The sequence below is a fragment of the Silurus aristotelis genome (genome assembly GCF_946808225.1).
Source record: "Silurus aristotelis genome assembly, chromosome: 25".
In the NCBI taxonomy this organism is placed as follows: Eukaryota; Metazoa; Chordata; class Actinopteri; order Siluriformes; family Siluridae; genus Silurus; species Silurus aristotelis.
This window is the reverse complement of record NC_139598.1, coordinates 8,198,812-8,220,045: the sequence shown is the minus strand read 5'-3', so window position 1 is coordinate 8,220,045 and position 21,234 is coordinate 8,198,812. Positions and strand designations below refer to the sequence as shown.

The window sequence follows — 21,234 nt, the reverse complement described above, 5'->3', positions numbered from 1 at the left end:
CTATTGGAACTACAAAATAAAAATTATGGATTCTGGTCAGATGGGTTCAAATTGAACTTTCTGGCACTGCATCTTTAAGGGCCTCTTGTAAGTTTTTTATGCTATGTACCAGATAATAGAAGCACAAACTGGTTGTCTGGTTGTCTATGCCGAAGGTTAAAACATAAGCATTGCTTGGTTTTCGGTGGATGTTTGTATACGCTGGACTGAATGGAAGAGGGAAAGTCCCCAAACCATAATCTAAGAATATAAATCATCTTGAAATGTTTTTCAACATGACATGCCTCCTTTTCTCTTTGCCATTTATGTAGATGTTTTCTATTTTTTTACTTATTTTTCCTAGCAGTCGGAGCACTTATCCATCCCTCTAGTTTATTTATATAAAGAAACTGACATTAAAACAAATTATCCACTAAGCTGTGGGCCTCCCACCTTTAATTACATGCTCAACAGAATAAAAGAATGATTTAGATATCCACACAAACATTTACTTTATTAAGTCTCACATATTTGAGGGGTAATTTTGTTACATTATAGAGTTCCTGTTTAAATACTGGTATATGAAGCTTTACATTTATTACTTTTGGAAGACACCATTTTCTAGGTTTGCTAGAAGGTCCTTACTTAAGGTCCCAGCAGTGGTAGCTTGGATTCAAACTCACCACCTTCTAACTGTTATTCAGCCATTTTAATCAGCTACCACTTCCTCATAGTAACCTGCAAAAACCTTTTATTCAGAACAAAATGTTCTGATGATAATAGAAAGAATGATGCATTGTGGGAATATATATATATATATATATATATATATATATATATATATATATATATATATATATATATATATATATATATATATATATATATATATAATGCAGCTTTTCATGAAGACAAAGGTATTGTAGCTGCTAAAAGCATAATAATAATAGATATATGAGTAGGCACAGCAGAAAGTCTATGTTTGTACTAATACATACAGTAAGTCTGTCACTGCTCAGCCTCAGCAATGTATTTTATTCAAATTCTGCCTCTTTCAAAAAACATCTTCACAAAAATATGTCAGACTTTTTTGGGGACAGTTCTTTTTTTGACTCAATAAGGCTATATGGCTTGTAATTCATATTGGGCTCAAAATGTTTTGCAGGGTTTTTTTTTATTTTCAGAATATTTACAGCCTTAAGCACACATTTCAGCTCTACAGATTTGCAAGTGGTTGGTGAAAATGTCTTAGAATTGTGGGGAACTCAACTATATATGCATAAATCTCACACAACTCCAGTCTGTAGTTAAAACCGAGTGGTTAGAAAGTCAACTCAAACACAGCTCAACGTTTATATAGACACGTCCTGTTGCTTCCTTCATCAGCTTTAAAACACCGATGCTTGCATACAAAGCCAAAATTCGACCAGTACCCACGTAGCTCCCCCAAATGAACTAGGGTTCCTCTGATCCTCTAGTACTGCTTGACCGGTTCCACCATCCCTCAGAGTACAAGGAAGACATGTTTCAATACTCCTTTTTGTTCTGGCATCAGCATCTTGTTGGATGTCTTTTGGACAGCTGTTTGTTCATTGATGCAAAAATGATCAAAAGATTTAAAAGAAAACACCATGATACCTATTGTGAAACAAGTAGGAGGATCGATTATGTTTTGGAGATTCCATGAATCTTTGCAGGCCACAATAAAGTTTCAATACTACTAAGCCATTCTATAATGAAACAGACGTCCAACCTCAAAAAGCTCCATCTCAGTTGCAGCGACTGGTGTCTCCAACAAGATAATGATCCAAAACATGTAACTAGAAGCTAAAGGTGGCAAAAGTACACACATTCTTACCTTAAGTAGAAGTACAGATGCTCATGTTTAAAAATACTCTGGTAAAAGTTGAAGTACTGACTATACTATTTTTACTCAAGCTAAAGTAATGAAGTTTTGGCTCTGACATGTACTTAAGTAAAAAGTAGCCTTTACTACTACCTGTTTTAGTGTCACGCTGGTAACTATACCTCATGTCATATTAATATTAAGGTTAAAATTGATAAAAAATATTGAATTGTGATTAATTGCATGATTGTCATGAGTTGACTCACAATTAATCGCAACATAATCGCACAATTTAAATTTATTATATCTGTGTAAAGAAAGGACATTGTAAATGAATGTGTTTTGCACTTAAGGTTTTAATTTTGCCTCTTTAATATTTATTTATTTATATTTTCAATAACAATTGTCAAACAGAAATGCGAACTGCATTTATTAATTTTAACAGCATTTAAATGAATTTGCATTTTGACAGCCTTAATTAATAAATTAAAACAAAATGAAAAATGTGTTACCTAATAAATGTATCCAGGCTGAATAACCACCATATAGAGCACAAGCAAAGAAAAGATGATGATGATCAGGTGATCAGGAAAGTCTCTGTTCTCAGTCAGGTTTACATCGCTGACTGCCTCTGTTTTATTCACATTAACCCCAGGCTTTTTGTTACCTTCTGCCTTGCTCATTGTTAGCTTCGTAAACTAGCCTACATCTGTGGTGTGTGAGAGCCAGGAAATGATACACCGGTGGATTAAAAAAGCTGCGCAATTACAATAAATTGGTTGATGGGCTAAAAACGGTGCAATGAGGAGAAAAAATATTGACATTTCAACATATATATTAAAACCAAAGTAATGAGCCTGTTTTGAAAATTTAGAAAGTAGAAAGTACAGATATTTGTGTCAAAATGTAATGAGTAAAAGTAAAGTTCTAAAAAAATAAATAGTAAAGTACCAGAAAAATCTACTTTAGTACAGTAATGAAGTATTTGTACTTCGTTACTTCCCACCCACAAATTGCTAAAAACAAAGCACTCCACTATTCTGAAGTAGCTTTCTGTAAGCGCCTATCTGAATCCTATTAAACATCTTTGGGAAAAGTAGAAAATCTGAATGTATCCTTCAAATCTGAGTTAGGTTGCTCATGAAAAGTGGGCCAAACTACTTGCGCCTGTTAGTATGGGCAGAGACCTCACTGAGAAGAAGTTTGGGTGTAGCAACAAATTTGTCCATGTCTGTATGGGGTTAAATGTATTACAACATGATGTCCCAACAGCTAAGTCATTAGCAGGCTGTAAACAATATCTAAAGTTTTACCTTTTCCAGAAATGCTGTTCTCTTAAAAAAAGTAAATCAATAAAATAAATAAAAATAATAACCTTGCTTTTCTAACTATACTCTATCACAACAGTTTTGTGATTGATGAAATTCTTATTCTTGACCAAATAAACCAGAATTTATAAATTGAGAGACATTGCAAATCACTGGATCTGGACAAGTCTTTATATCAATATATATATATATATATATATATATATATATATATATATATATATATATATATATATATATATATATATATATATATATATACATACACACACATACAGGAAGTCTAACGATGGAGATATGTTACGAGGACCCCACTGTAAATCAAAGATGGTACTATGACTGTGACAGCGTTTCCTGCTTCATGCTGATTTATAAATTTATTTTTATTTAATTTATATATAATGTATAGAGAGAGAATATATATACAGAGAATATATATACAGAGAATATATATATATATATATATATATATATATATATATATATATATATATATATATATATATATATATATAAATATAATATAATATAATATTCTCTGACTATGTTTTCCTGAGAGAGTCTGGTAATCTTTGTTATGAAACGTGGCCGACATTCTGTGGTAGCGTTTGACTTTAACGTAAAATTTTTATTATTTTAACAAACCTCTCTAATAATATTCATAAAATACAGCTTTGTATTTTGTGAAGGCTAGAGTTGCGTCTATTCTTAAATCTCATGCTTGAAGGTAGTTCTGAACTTTAAATAACACTATAAAAATTTAATATTACAGGTTTTTTTGTCCATTATTGATGTTTTTACAGCACTTACCGGTACTTATTGATGTTATTGTACTGTAGAAGTTTTATGTATTTATTTCTTTAACCTTTACTTTAGACTTTATAAAAAGAAAAATGTTTACCCACTACAATGTAACCTGTTTGTTTGCCTAAGCACATGTTTTTTTTTTTTTTTTCATATTTATTGGTTTCTCAGTAAGACAAAAAATAACATTAGTAAATAAATATGGTGTCGTTCAAAGTCTTGGCAGTAGAATTATGTTTTTTAATATATTCGTATTTTCTCAATGTAATAACGCAAGAATGGGGGGGTTGCACATTTTATAGGTTTTATATGGAATTGTATTGTAAACAACAGATGAAATGATTAGTGTTTGATCTAAACAAGCAAGGTCACAGCAAGGTCAAATGTCTTTTTAAATAGTTTTTTTGTGTTTTTTAAAGAGCCTCCTTCTTGTTTGTTACTTCAGTTTTAAGAACTAAAGGCACATTTTATATGAGCAGCTAACATTTCTGTTGCCATTGGTTCATCTGTTTGTTTATCTGTCTGTCAATCTGTCTTTCAGCTTGTCTGTCAAGCCTTATCTTAGTCTGACTCTTAGCATGTCTGCCTGTCAATTCTTCTTTTAGCCTGTTTGTCAGTCCTTCTTTTAGCTTTTCTGGCTGTCAGTCTGTCTTTCAGCCTATGTTTCAGCATGTCTGTCTGTCAGGTCGTCGCTTAGCGTGTCTGTCAAGCTCTCTCTCAGACTATTGATAGAAAATTCTTAATAGTACAACATGAAAAATGGATCTGTATAGACATACCCTTGCTATATCTACTAAAATGACTGTATTTTAGTATTGATACAAATATGGACAAGGAATATTTTTGAGGTGTACAAATTAGCAATAAGAAGAACATTTGGCCAACAGAGGCATCACTGTTAGTGCTCAGTGTTAAGTTCTACTTTCATGTTTAAGAATCTGTTTTGTATCTTTACTTTCAAACATTTCTAAGATTGTACTTTTTGTGCTTTAACTTTTTTTTTTGAAGATTTTGAAGTTGTACCTTAACAGTTTTTATTACCTTTGATGTCATTTGCATAAAAAACATCTACTATAATAATCATTCACAATCTTATTATAGTGATTTTGAAGTACATTGCTCATGGCTGAGACAATCATCAAGGCTTCGGTCTGTAATGATGAATAATATTTGTAAAATTCATATTTTGTATTTGGAATATTAATACTGTAATATTTTCTGTGTACACACACGGTATATTTGCTTTCTGGTCTATTTAGTTCACTCTGCCTAAAAAGCTTTCACTTGAGAGGGGAAAAAGAGAAGCACAGATAGAGATCATGCTTCAGGTGCTTATCTTATCCACAGGACTAGGTGTCAGCAGCAAGGGCTAAATTAGGAAGGCAGCAAGCTGGAATTCAATCTATTGGATGGCACTGATTAAGCATCCAAAAATGTCAGGAGATAGAGCAAACGGCAGCTCTGGGACATTTCTCGCCCTTCATGGCATTTCTGGTATGTAAGGAGCCATTAAACAAATACCAAATATTCACCTTACACAGCAGACCAATCATTTCAGCATAGACTGTCAGTGGGAATGTTCATAATAATGTTGGAAGGTAGAGGGTAATGTAGTTCAGCCTTTGGGAAGCATATAAAAACCTTTTTATTAGGGTGATATAGAGCAACAGCAAGCTGTGAAGGGCATCGGATTTGTTTTTCATACCTGCTATGGTATGGAGGTTTTGAATTACAGACACATGTTCATCTGCTGAAATGAGCTGGTCAACTTAAGAATAGTTTAGAATGAAAACATGTGTATGACTGATTAATAACCCCACCGAAAAACACTTTAAATATGTTTATACAGAAAAGTTTGTACTGCGTATAAAGATTCTGGTGATAACTGGGTAAAGTTTTCTACATTAGTTCAATGAATGAAGTTCAGAATAAAAAGGTCTCTCAGTTTAAGCCTCACATATCTTTTTGAAAAACGTGTATTAATACTAGTCATTAATATGCATGTCATTTAGGGTGAATTTTCCATTTACACATCAGTGGATAGCAATACACACTATATAGACAAAAATTGATTAACAAACTCCTATATAGTGGAGCCTGATATGTGGAAGTAGAAGCTTTTGTGGGTTTCTGCTGTTGTAGGTTTCATGTGTTGTGTTGTGCTTTCTGAGATGCTTTTCTGCCTAGCATGGTTGTAAATAGTGCTTACTTGAGTTACCGTAGTCAGTGTGTTAATTTAAACCGGTCTGGCTATTCTCTTTTGACCTCTTTTATAAACAAGGCGTTTCTGCCATAACTGTGGCTGTTTTTGGGATTTGAGTCTGGTCAAAAGTCAGCAGTTTTCTTCTCTCAAACAAGTGGCAATACTACACGCAGTAGTAAGTGGCTAGTGTGTGCTATTACATATAGGCAGTGCACATGTCGTGGGCCAGTCCAAATAAAACTCACCGATATCTACAGAAGACTTCAAGCACAGTATGCAAGTGTATCTGTTCGGAGCATACGAGTATTATCTTTTCTTTCTAAATAATGTATTCATATTTGGTTACTTTACTTGGTATTGGATCAAAATTGAAGCAGTATTTTCCATCCAAACCCCGAAATAATTATGAATTCTTTCTAAAACAATTTGCAGCACAAAAGGTCAGCAACGGGTCATCCAATTCCTCACGTCCATCTCCATCTATAGGCATTTTTACAGTCTCAGCTCTCCCTTTCAGACAGAAGTAGCAGTCTAGGAAGACTAGCAAGAGCATACGATTGGCAGAGCAAAAATTTGTTTATTGCAGAAAGACCAAAATGGCAACATAATGGGCTCTCTGAACTATTATGGCGATGACCTTGAGGTGAAAAATGCGCTTTCAATACCACTCAATGTTTTCACTAAACTGAAAGCTGAAGCTGCATTTTTACTGAGAGCTAAAGGGCCATTTGTAGAATACAGGTAAAAGATTATCTGGACCAAAAAGTAACTTTAGCAACACAATTATAAATTTATCTCTCAACTTTGGGTAATGGCTTCTATTAAGGGAAAGAGTGATTATGTCAGTACAATGTTTTGTCAAAGATATTCAGCAGACTGCCTAATATTAAAAACTGCCTAATTCACTCTCAGAGGCACAGCTGTGGTGACGGTTAATGAATAACAAAAGACAGCATTATCTATTAAAAAGGTACCCTAAAAGCATTTTCCCTTATAAGTGCATTACAGTTCTAAATTAATATGATTGGCTTCAGTTGTAGCCTAATTAGCCCAACAAAGCATATCGTTATCTAATGACAATCTCCAAAGACCTTTATTTCATATTAACTTCTGATATTTTCCCTGAAATATTCTCATTAACATATGTCTTTTTTATGCCTCTTTCACAAGTTGTTTCCAGGTTTTTCATAGTGTCATAGCTACAGAACTAGTGGTCGAATGCTTGTAGGATATACAAATTAATCACCAAATGACTTGATTACATTTTGGAATTTATTCCAGTCCAAAAGTCATAGCACAGTTAAATGTCTGAGTAGTTTCCTTCCTGCTTAAAGATCTTAAAGGTATTTTGAGGCATACCAGATAGTAACAGGAGGCACTAGACTTCTTTGTGGTTGACATCTTTAATGCCTTTGTTGATAAGTTCTATTGAATTATATTTATAGTTATTTAATGGATATTGCTACATCCACATTACACAATACACAGCCATACGTATGTGGTTACCTGACCATCATGAGAATATATGTTCTTTTTCCAAATCATTGGCTATTAACATAAAGTTGGTTGCCTATTGCTGCTCTAAGGAATGTTTGGTAAGAAGGCCTGGGCACAATCAGTTTCAGTTCAGGTGTTCAATGGTTAAGAACTCAGGGCCTACCTACCTTCATAAAAAATGTTTTGTGGGCATTGTTTTGACACTGTTTTGGGCCTTTTAGCATACAAAGACATTCTTGCCAGTTTGGGGAAGAACCACATAGCGGTTGAATGGACAGGTGACATTTTTTGATATAGTCACTGAGGACTATATCAAAAAAGGAACTTTCTATTTCATTTATTTCAATAAGAAGTATTTTTGGTGCCTCTGCCAAAGTTTTCTTTCTGCCACTGGATACCACAGACACAGAATTACCCTAACTTACCCTAACCCTATATTTTCTGCCTAAATCTCTGATTAAAATGGGGGGGGAAATTACCATTTCTGTCAGCATTACCCAAGATCCTCTGCCTCTGTTGCTATGGAGACGGAACCCGACGGAGGCAGTGGTTGTGAGTGACACAAAAAAAGAGGGAATTTCGTGTCCATGAACACGAATTATTCGATTAAAGTTCGTGTCTATATCACAAAATGACATGAGGCTCTGTTGTACTTTTGCCATACAGTGTACAAATTGTAATACTGTCACTATCAAATGCCATTTTTTCTTATCAATTCTTATCAATCTTCACAAACTCATGCACACTTAATTTGTTCCTCAGTAAAATAAAAGCAGTATAATGCTGTATATCTATTATTTCATGCAGTGCAGCTGTCTGTATGCTGTATTAATTAATCTAAACTTACTAAAATTTAATATACAGCTTAAAATGTTTAAAAAAATTGGAAAAATAAAAAGATTTTAAGTATATATTTCTGAGCTGCATCAATAGATGACGTTTGGTGACCTTGTTATTCCCTTGCAGAGCTCAATGTAACAAACTGCTTGGTTTGTCTGAACCATAAACTTGTAATACACCAGTTTGTTACTTGCATCATTCTGCCTTAAAAAGTAATAAAAATGAATGTACAGCTACAGAAACAATCAAACTCAGACAAGAGATTCCTCTGTGTCACTGGTGTCAGTAGGACTAACGCAAAAGCCTCACAGTTTTTCTTCTTTTGTTCCATAAACCAATTCTGTCTAAAGATATAAGCTCAGATATAAACTATTCACTTTAAAAAATGGGAGGGATATAGCACAACCATTACTTTGTCCATAGAACACTGTTTACCAAAATTTGTGACTGAGTAATGAGGATATTAAACAGAAATGCAACTAAGAAGCAGGAGAACCCTGAGGATGCTGCCACCAGCATGCTTCACTGTATGGCTAGTGTTCTCAAGGTGATGAGCAGTGTTGGTTTTTCCACGGCTAAAATGTTCAGGTCATCAAACCATCAAATTGTTTTCTACATATTTTTTTAATTTCCAGTATGTACCATTTAAAAATTTATAGAGGATTTCAAATTGTTTCACACTCTTACATACTTGCTTCGTGATGTGTTTTCTGGATCTCTGGATCTAATTTTGACTTGGTTGCATCTCTGTGTAGTGTTCTCCTTATTTAGTCACTAGCTGTTGGTGGACAGCCTCTTTTAGACAGAGTTACAGTTATATACACATCTTGTATGCAGAAAACTATAACTTTTTTATTTTTACAGACATTCTGTAGTTTTCTAACTTATAGGGATTGCTGCCTATTTTAAATTGACCTTGATATGTCTTTTAAGGGCTTTTAGTGCTGTCCTATTAGTTTCGCTTGATTTTATGCTAGAATTTCTATGAATGGACTCAATCGCTGTATTATGTAACCTCGTTGCTGCTCCCTTTTCTATGCAGGTATCTGAGCTATTTTACACCCTATAAAATGGTTTATCATATCTAATCTTTCACATATCTGGCTATATTCAACTCCCAGCTTTCACTCACATGCATTAAAAAGCTTATGAGACCTTAATACAGTAATATTAACCAAGCGCTTAACCAAGCGCTTTAATCACAATCATAAATATCATAAATAGAGGATGAAGGCTTCTGGTGTGCATGTTAAGAAGCATTGCTTTAGTAATAAGCACCGTAACCATTTTGGGTGAGTAAAAAGCTACAATAATTAAATAGGTCTGACGTGTGAAAACGTGGACGTGGACATGCAATTTAATTTGTATAACGCTTTCAACAATGGACATTAAAAAAAGCAGCATTACAGCAATAATAGTGTAACAATATAAATATTAAATACATAAATTAATTCCTATATGTTTATTCTTTTTAACAACCACATATCTAATTTAAACAAGTAATGGCAAACACATGGACAAGATCTTTGCAAGTTTTTTTTGTTTGTTTAGTGTTTGATATACACACATGCTGTAGCTGAGTGTGTGGAGATAAGGTAAAGGTCATTATAGCAGGCTTTATGAGGCCATTGTTTTCCAGCCCCCCAGTGCATGTCTGTTCTGGCTGTCTCTTTTCCCTGCAGGGTCCATGAGACAGACGCTACAGTCAGGGACACCCATCTGCTCCATAATTAGGCTCCAGAGAGTGGACAACCTGACATACCTGTCTGCCCTTTGTCAAGCCTACAATTCAGAGTTAAACTTGAGTTTGAGCCAGTAATTCTCACCAGCCCAGTAAAACAGCTGGGTGCAATGAAGTACAGTGAGCTTTAATTGCAATTATAAGTAAATGTTTCACTGTACTGTATCGAGACAATGTGATTAGTTTTTGTTATTTTTTAATTGGTGAACGGTAAAGCATTAAAACATCTAATAAGATGGTCAAATGTGTTTTACACCAAATGGTGACAAGTTTGGTGAGATATTCATTAGTGACATTCATTCTTTTCAAAAGAAATAAGAGAAATATGCACAGCATATTTTTACCCGACTCCTATGTAACATAACTTCTTAAGCATCCATTTATGATCGCCCTCTAGCAAGATTGATCCAGCCTGATCAATGTGGTCAAAAAGATTTGCAGTCCTTGATTATAGCAACCATTGCTATATCACTACCCTGGTGATTTTCCTGTCAAGATTCAGTTATTAAGAAAATTAAAAATGAAGAAGGCTGAAAAATAAAAAAATAAATATCAGCTGGCTTGCAAGTGCAGGGAATAAACAGTAAGTACTGGATGTGTGTGATGAAATCCTAATGTGGATGTCAAGATGAGTAAAATGGGGTTCAATAATCAATATGCAATTAATTTATTATTAAATCATCCAATTAGTCACTCATTTATGTCACAGTGGTGTGTCTAAAAGTCAACAGGAAAAAAAGTAAGCTGCTCTTTCTTTTCAACATATACATTATCGGTTCGAGAACGTATGAGAAAACCGTTCCCTCATCATTTTTAATGTACTGTAAAATCTTTGGTGTTTAGCTTTAAATACTATGAATGAAGCCTGAAATTTTGTCAGATTATGCTGTGTTTGTGTTCACTCCAAGTCATGGAGCAAATGACTTCCTCAGATTTCATACTATGAATCATCCACAGTACTGTTCTACCTTTAGATCTGCACTGTCATGGTGTCTTGTCTAAATCCCACATCAGCTTGATGGATAAGCAGAGACTTCCATTACATTGAGCGATCACATTTTGGAAAAGTAAAAATATCCCTGCGGCAGGGTTTCGCGAGACTGGTCAGCTCTGATTAATTGGGTATGATCCAGCACATTGTCACACATTCTTTTCATCTTGTTAGTGCCAGGATGTGTGATAGTCAGTGTTCACAGATGATAGAACTCATTCTTTGTGAAGGAGATGCTAATGAGTAAAGAGTGGATTGTGCTTTGAATGACAGAGTGGTTGGAAAGTATGCAGAGTGAAAAAGAGAGAAAGAAAGAGAGGAAGTAGTCAGGCAATCTTCCAGATGACATCATTCTCACTCTTTTCAACTCTCCCAGCTTGTCCAGTGTTTTCTTGGCTGATGAAGAGCTTGTCTAAGAGAAGATAATTGCTTTGTTTGGTATCTGTGGAGATGCTTTGGCACTTGTTAATCTTTTTTTTGCAACAAGATATTTGGCTACAGTTACTTTCCTGAGGTTGCCTCTGAATCTGCATGTGGGCCATAAATGCATGTGGGTCTATTCTTATTCTGCTCTGTGCTTTTATGTCGTGACCTCAAATGGTGATTTTTTTTTCCATCATCAGCGCAACTGTTAACCAGGACCTGGCTATACAACTCATTTGAGCTCTCCGGAAGTCTTGCAGGCGAGGCTTGATTTCACTCTCCCATGAGCATCTACTCAAAGTGGAAACTCGAGTGCTGCTCAGCTTTAGACTTGACACAAATAAGAATACTCGGAGACGAGAGGGACAGTCACTCAGGAATTGGATCTGACCACAAGAAAAGAAGGCATGGCCACTAGGCATTGTGTTCGAACAATACAAAAGCCAAAGCAATCAAAAGATCCAAGTATGTGGAAGCCATTTGTAATTAGATAAGATGGAATTCAGTGAGACCTGAGGGGAAATTTAGTGGCCAGTTGATTGTTGCTCTTTAACCAATAACAATCATGAGGCTTGTGTGGCAGGTTACAATACAAGGAACATTACTCATATGAGTTGTTTTAGGAATAATCCTTTGGGATTAAAGTTCATTTAGGAATCTGCCATGTAATTTAGTAAACTCTCAGCCTTATCTATGTCCACTTTCTTTTCTTGTCTTGTCTAAGAGAATAATCTGCTATATTATGAAATTGGCTTGGGAAAATAAGAGAGAGAGAGAGATAGTTGGATGATGTGGAGATGGTGAAGCAGGAAGTGGATAGAATTAGTAAGGTAGAGCTGCGATTAAGAATGGAAAGTCAGTTGGACCAGATGACATACCAGTAGAAGCATGGAGATGTTTAGGAGAGATGTCAGTGGAGTTTTTTCTTGTTTAACAAGATTTTGGAATTAAGTTGATCAGCCACACCATGAAGTTATGGGAAAGAATAGTGGAAGCCAGGATGAGAGAAGAGGTGACCATCTGTGAGCAACAGTATGGATTAATGCCAAGAAATTAATATACGGACGCAATATTTGTTTTGAGAATTTTAATGGAGAAGTATAGAGAAGGTCAGAAGCAGGTGCCAAGAGAGAAGTTGTGATATTGTATGAGGAAGTCAGGTTTCACAGAGAAGTATGTGAGGGTGTTGCTGGACATGTGACATCAGTGAAATGTGCAGTAGGAACAACAGACTGGTTCAAGGTGGAGGTCTGACTGCATCAAGGATCGGCTCTAAGCTCTTTCCTGTTTGCAGTGGTGATGAACAGGTTGACGGACGAGGTCAGAAAGGAGTCTCTGTGGACTATGATGTTTGCGGATGATATTGTTATTTGTGGTGAGAGTAGGGGGCAGGTGGAGAAGGGCCTGATGAGGTGAAGGTACAGACTGGATCGAAGGGGAATGAAAGTCAGTAGGAGTAAGACAAAGTACATGTGTTCTCTTCATTTTTCTGTATTGTTTAAAGACTATAATTACACTCTTGATGTTACCCAAATGAGGATGGGTTTTCCTTTTGAGTCTGGTTTCTCTCAAGGTTTCTTCCTCATAACATCTTAGGGAGTTTTTCCTTGCCATAGTCGCCATGGCTTGCTCATCAGGGAAATATGCACACCATTCACCTTAACTCTTAAAATTCTGTAAAGCTGCCTTGAGACAATGTATTTTGTAAAAGTGCTATAGAAATAAACTTGACTTGACTCGACATGTGTGTGAATAAAAGGGAGGGCAGTGAAAAGGTGCGGTTGCGGGGAGCAGAGGTGGTAAAGGTAGATGAGTTCAGGTACCTGGTGTCAACAGTGCAAAGTAATGGAGAGTATGTTAGAGAAGTAAAGAAAAGAGTGCAGGCAGGGTGGAGTGGGTGGAGAAGAGCGGCAGGAGGGATTTGTGATAGAAGGGTATCTGCAAGAGCGAAAGGAAAAGTTTATTGGACTGTGGTAAGACCTGCGATGTTGTATGGTTTAGAGACAGTGGCATTGACTAAAATACAGCAGGTGGAGCTGGAGGTAGCGGAGCTGAGGATGCAGAGATTTTCATTGGGAGTGACGATCCGCTGTTGCGACCCCTAAAGGGAGCAGCCGAAAGATGATGTGATTATGAAGTTGTCCTGTTATGGTAAATGACACTTATGTGAAATGTTGCAGCATGCTTCTCCTTCTCTCCCAATCTCCTCTAAGCTTACTTTATTAGGGGTGAACAGAAACTGAATGCGGCTGGCCTTGGGATCCAGTGATGTGTGAAAGAAGTGTGATAAAGACGGTGAACTTCACATGCTCTCGGCTTTGTGCCTGTAATGGAGCTGTTAAACAGGGAGGCATGCTTCACAGGCCACTTTCCTGGCATGGGTCCAGCATACAGTGGGATCAGGAAGGAGATGTCACTGTCCACTATGCACATATCTTGTGAAACAATGAAACAATCCTATATGAAACAATATCCTATATGAAACAATAGTTTGCATTAGCTTTTATATTATACTGATGGCTCCCTGGGTCCCCTTCTCCTTTAACTGTAAAAACAATAAAAAAAAAATAATAATAAAATTCAAAAATTCAAAAAATAAATATTTAATGTGTACCACTGCAAATTAAACTACTACTTAAAATCTTACTAGGTCACCCTCGTCTACATGGCACATTTATTTGAAAAAAGTGCTGCATAATAAAATCATATAAACAAATCTACCCGAAGCATGAATTCAGAATATTTAATAGAACCTCAATTCCAAAAAAGCTGAATCAAATATGATTTTTATTTTTTTTTGTAAACCATGGATGCCGCATTCTCTGGACTAAAGAGCAGAGAGAACCATCGGGCTTGTTATCAAAAGCCTGGATCTCTGATTCTATGGGGTTCATTAGTACCTATGGAATGGGCAGCTTACACATCTGGAAAGGCACTATTAATGCTGAAAGGTATATATTGCCTGTAGTCCAGATCTTTCACCATTAGAAAACATTTGGCAGAAGAAATATGACAAAGAAGACCCAGGAATGTTGAGCACCTAGAATCCTGCGTCAGCCATGAATGGCACACTATTCTTCTCCCAAAACTCCAGCAACTGGTATCCTCGGTTCGTAGATTTATATGGACTGTTGCAAAAAAGAAGAAAGGATGCTACACAGTGGTAAACATGGCCTAATGGGTGTCATAAAAGTGAAAAACCTGTTTTTAAAATGGTATAATTAATGATTTTAACTTTTGATATGTTTTCAGTGTTCTACTGTGAATACAATGTGAGCTTATGACGTTCCAAAAAATGCATTGTTTTCATTTACACATTTTTTATTACAATCATTTGTTTTATTTCGGAATTGGGGTTGTACAAAATTCAATATAATGTTCCATATTGTACACTGGATTAATCATTTATCATATCTATATTGCTGATCACTTATTTCTTTAAGCATGAAGCTAAGGGATTTAAAGACTTTAGCATTTCTTTTCAACATTATCTTTTTCTTTCCACATAGCATCTGTGATCTCCTCCCCACCCACCACTCCTACACAACTGACCAAACCCTCACCAACATTTCCTCTGGAAGAAACCCGCAACCTCCCTATGCGTCAAGAGGAGCGATTGCGCTCGCTATCCTCTTCCCCAGACACTGGACAGCACTTCAGCATGCCCTCAGCCAAGCCACCTCTCACCGCTTCCTCAGCACCCATTGCTACCTCACGCATGGTGAGTGTTCTATGCTCTGACGTTCATATTGAGGTGTTGGTGTTGTTTCTAGCACAATATAAGGGACGAGACAACATTAGAATTCTAATGCACTAATAGTATAATGAAAATCTTTAATTTATACACAGCTGGAGACAGTTAAGAAAATACACCTTAGATCATAATGGCAAGCATTAATGACAGCTGGTCTTGCTGTCTATCTTTGCTTGCCCTTTAGAGGTGGTAGCTGTATGAGTAAAATGATAAAAAGAAGTAAACGCTTCACTTGGTGTGATTTTGAATTGCTAATAGTGTAATTAAAAGATGGATAAAAGTGCAAAACAGTGTACAAAATTATAAGAAAAAACATTTATTTCTATTTCAACTGCTTTAAAGTTTCTGCAGTGGTTATATCCTAGTTTTCAGGAGAAAGCAACATAATTACGTACATAATTATTTAATTACATAATTAAGTACATTTGACTGTGACCAAATTTGACCTTTTGCTCAAGTACTATTTTACCCAATACACATTTCTTAAATAGCCTAGACTTTTATCCATCACACCCTTTTCACAAACATGTATCTGTTGATTCTGTAAAGACCAAATCATTCAAACAAGGTATAAAGTATTTTGTTATGTTTCTGGTTATCATTAGAAATCTGTATTAAAATAGCTGCTGTCTTTTCTGCCACAGTCTGGCACGGGTGAAGGATGCAGTATGCTTCTTGACACTTGATCATTCATCACATTTTCAAAATCAATATAAAGGACATATTGGATGCTGATGTTCATTTCTCCTGCTTGATCATTTAAGTGCTCTCATCCACTTGGCTAACATAGATCTGGTCACTCAAAATTAAGATTATGATAGAAAGAATTACATAGAATTCACAGTGCTGGGCATGTAATAATACTAAAATAATCATCACTGGGGTGGTATGATGGCATTAAAATGTCTTAAATTGACCTTTTTTCTATAGCAGCACATTCCAAATCATACAGAAGCCAGGCAATTTCCCCAGCAATTTATATTTTTAATGTATAAAAGAACAAATCAATTTAATTGCCTATTTAAAAAAGTCTAAAAACCCCTGTTAAAATGGCATGTTTTTCTAAGAAAAATTATACTAGAACAAAACGTGATATTTCCCACATTTAATGTGATCTAGGTAGAAAGATAAAGTAAATCTAGAAACATTTTTGAAAATAAAAGGAAAAATGCCTGAGTGTCTATACCACAACAGTATATAGTATACTATTTTTTTATTAAATTGTTTTGGAAAAGTGGTTTTATTCCAATGCTTCAAAGCTCTTTCTTTGCAAAGGAATCTTTTGTGCACAGAGAGCATGGTCTTGTAGAGAACATGTAAATAATCTTATGTGCTGGAATTGAGTAATATTTGTCAGATATTCCTGCTGTTTCTGTAATGCTGCTATAGGTTTCTTGACAGCCTCCATGAAAAGATTTATTCTTGTCTTCTTTACTCTTCTCTTGATGATGATGGCCTTCATGGTTTTCCATGTTACATTTAATGTTTTGTAGATTCCTTTATTTCCCTCTCCTAATCAATACCAATTGATGTGGAGAACCTATGGATGCTTTATGAGCCCTTGCTGGACCATGATCATGACCAATCAGATGAAACCAAGATGATGCAAAATCAGTAAATCAATCAGAAGCAACTAATCTTTGTTTGGGGTTAATCAAACGATTACAACATTTAATTTGTTATTGAACAACACATTGCACATTCTAACGATATTTAATGTCGTAGAACATCTGACAGGCAAGTTAGTTTCTGTTCTCACTAGCTGTTCTGTTACTAGCTTATCTTTTTTTCTTTCTTTCTTTCTTTCTTTCTTTCTTTCTTTCTTTCTTTCTTTCTTTCTTTCTCTCTCTCTCTCTCTCTCTCTCTCTCTCTTTCCCTCCCTCCCAACCCCCCTCCCTCACACTCGCTTTCTCTAATAAAAAAAAACAAAACAAAAAAAAAAAATGCTTGTCATTCTACTGTGAACCCAAAAGTGTCAAGTCCTCTTTTCTGTGCTAATGAAAATGACGTTTTAGTTTTTTTAACCAAGAACACGCTGGTATAAAATTCATTACTGCCTGAAACGAAATGTTGTACATTTTTGTATAAATGTTATAGTTTACATTACAGTACATGTTTAAATTCAAAAATTACAGAAACCTACTAAAAATAAACAAATTCCCTTAAATGTTATTTTCTTTTTTAGGCCCCTGTAAATAAAAAAAGCTTTTCAGTAAAGTCCGTAACGCTTTTTAGGCATCAAAACAATGACTTGTGACAAAACAAACAGTAACCGGACACAAAGCGTTAGCCAGTGACTTTTACATAATTCATAATATTTGAGATTTTGCATATATGTAGTAATATATATTATGTTTTACAGGTGACAGACAACTCTCAAGCATAACTCAGGATTTCTTTGAAATATTTTACATTTAGTACTTTTAATATTTGCATATTTTTATCTCTGAAATGTACTGAATGTGGGGAATTCAAAGATTTTAGCCATGACAAACACCTAAAATAATCATTGTATTCAAAGAAATCCTGAGTTTTGAGAGTTGGCTGTCACCTGCAAAACACAATATATATTACTATATATGAGTTTGAGTTACAGATTCTCCTTATTATAATACTTTGGACAAAATTTAAACTATATAATATACTGAATGCCTATTTCAGTCTTCCATGCTCTGTGACCCAAGTTTAACCACCTCCCCAGCCTTACCACCCAGAACTTATTGGTATTTCTACTCATTTATTGCTCCAACAATTAATTATAGGTTTGTTTTGCATTTTAACACTAAAATTAGTGTAACACACCAAAATGGCCGGGTCATTGTGTCTTGTTAATAATAATTGCAGAAATCTTAGTATAGAACTAATACACGGAAGTCCTTTTTTTTTTTTTTTTTTTTTTTTTTTTTACAAGCCTACTTCTTTTTACTTCAAGTAGACTTCATCTGAAATTAAAATAGGCCTGTGTACACTTGAGCATAGCTTTCCAGGACTTTCTAACATTCTCTTTTTAGCAACTTTGGAATTAAAAGCCAGTCTTTTCATTTAGACAAGAAACAAGCTACATATGTGTACACTGCATTAACTAAACTCCCGTTTATGAGCAAAACATGTGTTCCTGCATTCCAGTTACACATTGACTTATCTATCTCTTTGTCTATATTTTTGTGAAATCTGGTTAAGGCTCATTATGAGCAAAATACCTTAATTGTGTTAATTGTTGTGATGTTATGGGATCAAAACAATTTCTGCGATTCCCATCGTTTTTCAAATATACACAATTAAGAACTCATAAAACATTTGCAAAAGTTAATTCATTAACCTACGCGACCTACGTTGCCAGAATTGCAATTTCACAGAAATCGGTGCCTGACTTTACACATTTCTTTGCTAAAAACTACTTTTGCCTTTTGAGACCATCTCCTGCTCCTATGTGAGCTACAGTATGTGTAACTCAAATGATAAACCTAGCTAGATCTGTTCCATGGCTATAATGCAAATCAAAGCATCTTTGAATGTATGATTAATCACATTTTCTTCTATGAGTATTGCACCATGCTGAAAAATTCATCTAAGTCTGACCAGCTACCTGTTGCCAAAACACACTAGTTGATTAAACTGGTAGACCACCCTTATTAGTGGGTAAAAGGGAAACAATTTGTGAATTACCCAAAAAACAAATAACCAACAGTAATGTATTAGGAAAACATTTATTCAGTAAATTATTCAAGTAATAAGAAGCTGGAAGCTAAGCTAAGTTTTTTTTTTGGCAGCTGATTGCTCGTCTTATTCAGTTAGAGGGAACCCCAAAGATAAACACCGGGCATGTTCACACCTGTGCTACACATGCATGCCTGGCTATTTTGCCAGATATAATTGTTTGAGTATTTCAGAAACTGTTGAGCGCCGAGAATTTAGATTTTACACAGAACCGTGGGAGAAGCAGAAAACAGCCAATGTGCAGGCCTGCATGTTGAACTATATAGTGATGTGTTCTTTGTTTTCCCCATCATTCTGTGCATACTCCATAGGCTGCTTTGTGTGGGCCATAAAGTATGCAAAGTCACCAATCTGATCTAAAGCTTGATTTGAACATGTATTAAAGCTCTTGACCTGTATCTGCATGGTTTTATGGTTAATGTAACAAATGCATGAGTGTGTATTTGCATAGATGTTTTTTTTAAGTGGACAGTGGGTGTCTCTGAGAGCTCTGAGCACACTACTCTGTGGGTTAGTATGCCAAAACGAGTGCTTAATTTATAGTACTATATCAGTTGTCAAATATTTGCATTCTTTTTATGTTGTAAAATTCAATATCTAAATACATTTAAATAATATCCATTACCACGGCCTTTCAACAGCACAGAATTGGTGCATGAGAAACCGAGAAACCTAGGGACAATTCAACCCACCCGCGAATAACCTAGTGGTTCATTCCAGCGAATGCAGTATACTGGAAGAGTCCATTTTAACCCGGCTTGATAGGGGAGGAGGGGGATAGGTTCTGTGATTATAATTCACTTGAAACGCAGGAGTGAGTGGTCTACTCCAGGAGAGCCGGATCTGTGCAGTGGACTGAACACACGCGTAATAGCATGCACAACTAGCCAGAGCGTTTTGCTCGCTTTCTTGTCTCAATCGAGGTCGGGTTCGTGCGGCTTTTCGGTGAAGCGGCGGCGGCGGCGTGGAGGCAAGTGACAGGCGCGCCGCGTGCACACCGACGCCCGTTTCTTCACCTGGTTCCTCCTTTCTGTTTCTCATCCACAGGTTCGCGGTTTGTCCGAAGGCATGCTGGAGAAACTTGATCACGACGATGAAGGTAAGCGTTGCAAAACATAATGCATAATCTTTGTTTGTATATTAAGTCCCAAACGCCGTTCCGCTTGGCTCCCGGCTTCTCAGCGCGTGCCATGTTGCATAGGTCCTCATCTATTTATGTCTTTCTCCCGAGCTTTAATATGACCTCGATACAGCAGTGCAAAACACTACAGCGTGTGTATTTATAGGGTTTTACAGTATTGTGCACCACATTTTAAATCCTGTTCGAGCCGGCGATGCGGATTTCCCCCTTGTCACCTCGCTTGGCGTCATTCTTCTCGGTCGGTCAAAGTGTCATATCTTTTAAACGAGAGAAGAAAACCTGTGTTTAAATCATCTCATGCATAGAGTCATGCAGCTCATAAATATAACTTTTAGCTCTGTTTTAGAGATAACACCTTGCATTTAACTGCATCGCTGCTTGTTTGGGGGATCTCTCTAACCCATGCCCCCTAATGCATGTTGTTTTGCATTAAAGTGTAAAGCATTGTCAAATCCCTGTTTAAACAAATAGGCAGACACCAAGACTCGCAAGTAATCCCAACCAAACCACAAGTGCAAACACAGAAGGACTTCAGCTTTCAGACATGACTGCTCAGAGTGTTTGTGGAAAAGTAGGAGGAGGGGTGGGGTAGGGTGTTAAAATCTCCCCTGGGCTTGTTTTTGAGCATGCATGTTCCTTGAGAGTGGTGATTTTTTTTTTTTTTTTTTTTTTTTATTTATTTTTTTTTTTCCTCCACCATTTCCATGGGTGGGTGTGTCTGCCTGGCACGCCTGTTATTTTAACAGGATTTTCTGGATTGTGCACTCTGCTGCCCCGTTAGTGCACTTTCTGGTCTGGTGGCAATTAAAGACCCCAAACTTACAAAGTGAAATTTTTTTTTAGCAGGATCCTAGTTCAAAGGTTCGCTTGTTACTTCATGAACTATCGCAAAAAAAAAAAATTATGGAAAGTTATAATTCACTTCAGTTGTATTTTAGTGCATTCAACAGCTTTACAGACAAAAATAAGT

At 35.9% G+C, this 21,234-nt stretch overlaps 1 protein-coding gene across 4 annotated transcripts in view; it reads left to right on the top strand.

Moving 5' to 3' along the window:
* The window catches only part of prkag2a (protein kinase, AMP-activated, gamma 2 non-catalytic subunit a), a 93,231-nt gene that overhangs the window by 35,214 nt on the left and 36,783 nt on the right, over positions 1–21,234 (top strand). For all 4 annotated transcript variants that reach the window (XR_014531575.1, XM_083529957.1, XM_083529958.1 and 1 more), the window contains 2 exons: positions 15,162–15,373; positions 20,171–20,222. Coding sequence is in view for 3 of the 4 variants with exons in the window: in XM_083529957.1 (XP_083386083.1) it covers positions 15,162–15,373; positions 20,171–20,222 (264 nt within the window). In the remaining variant the exon portion in view is untranslated. The remainder of the gene's footprint in view (positions 1–15,161; positions 15,374–20,170; positions 20,223–21,234) is intronic.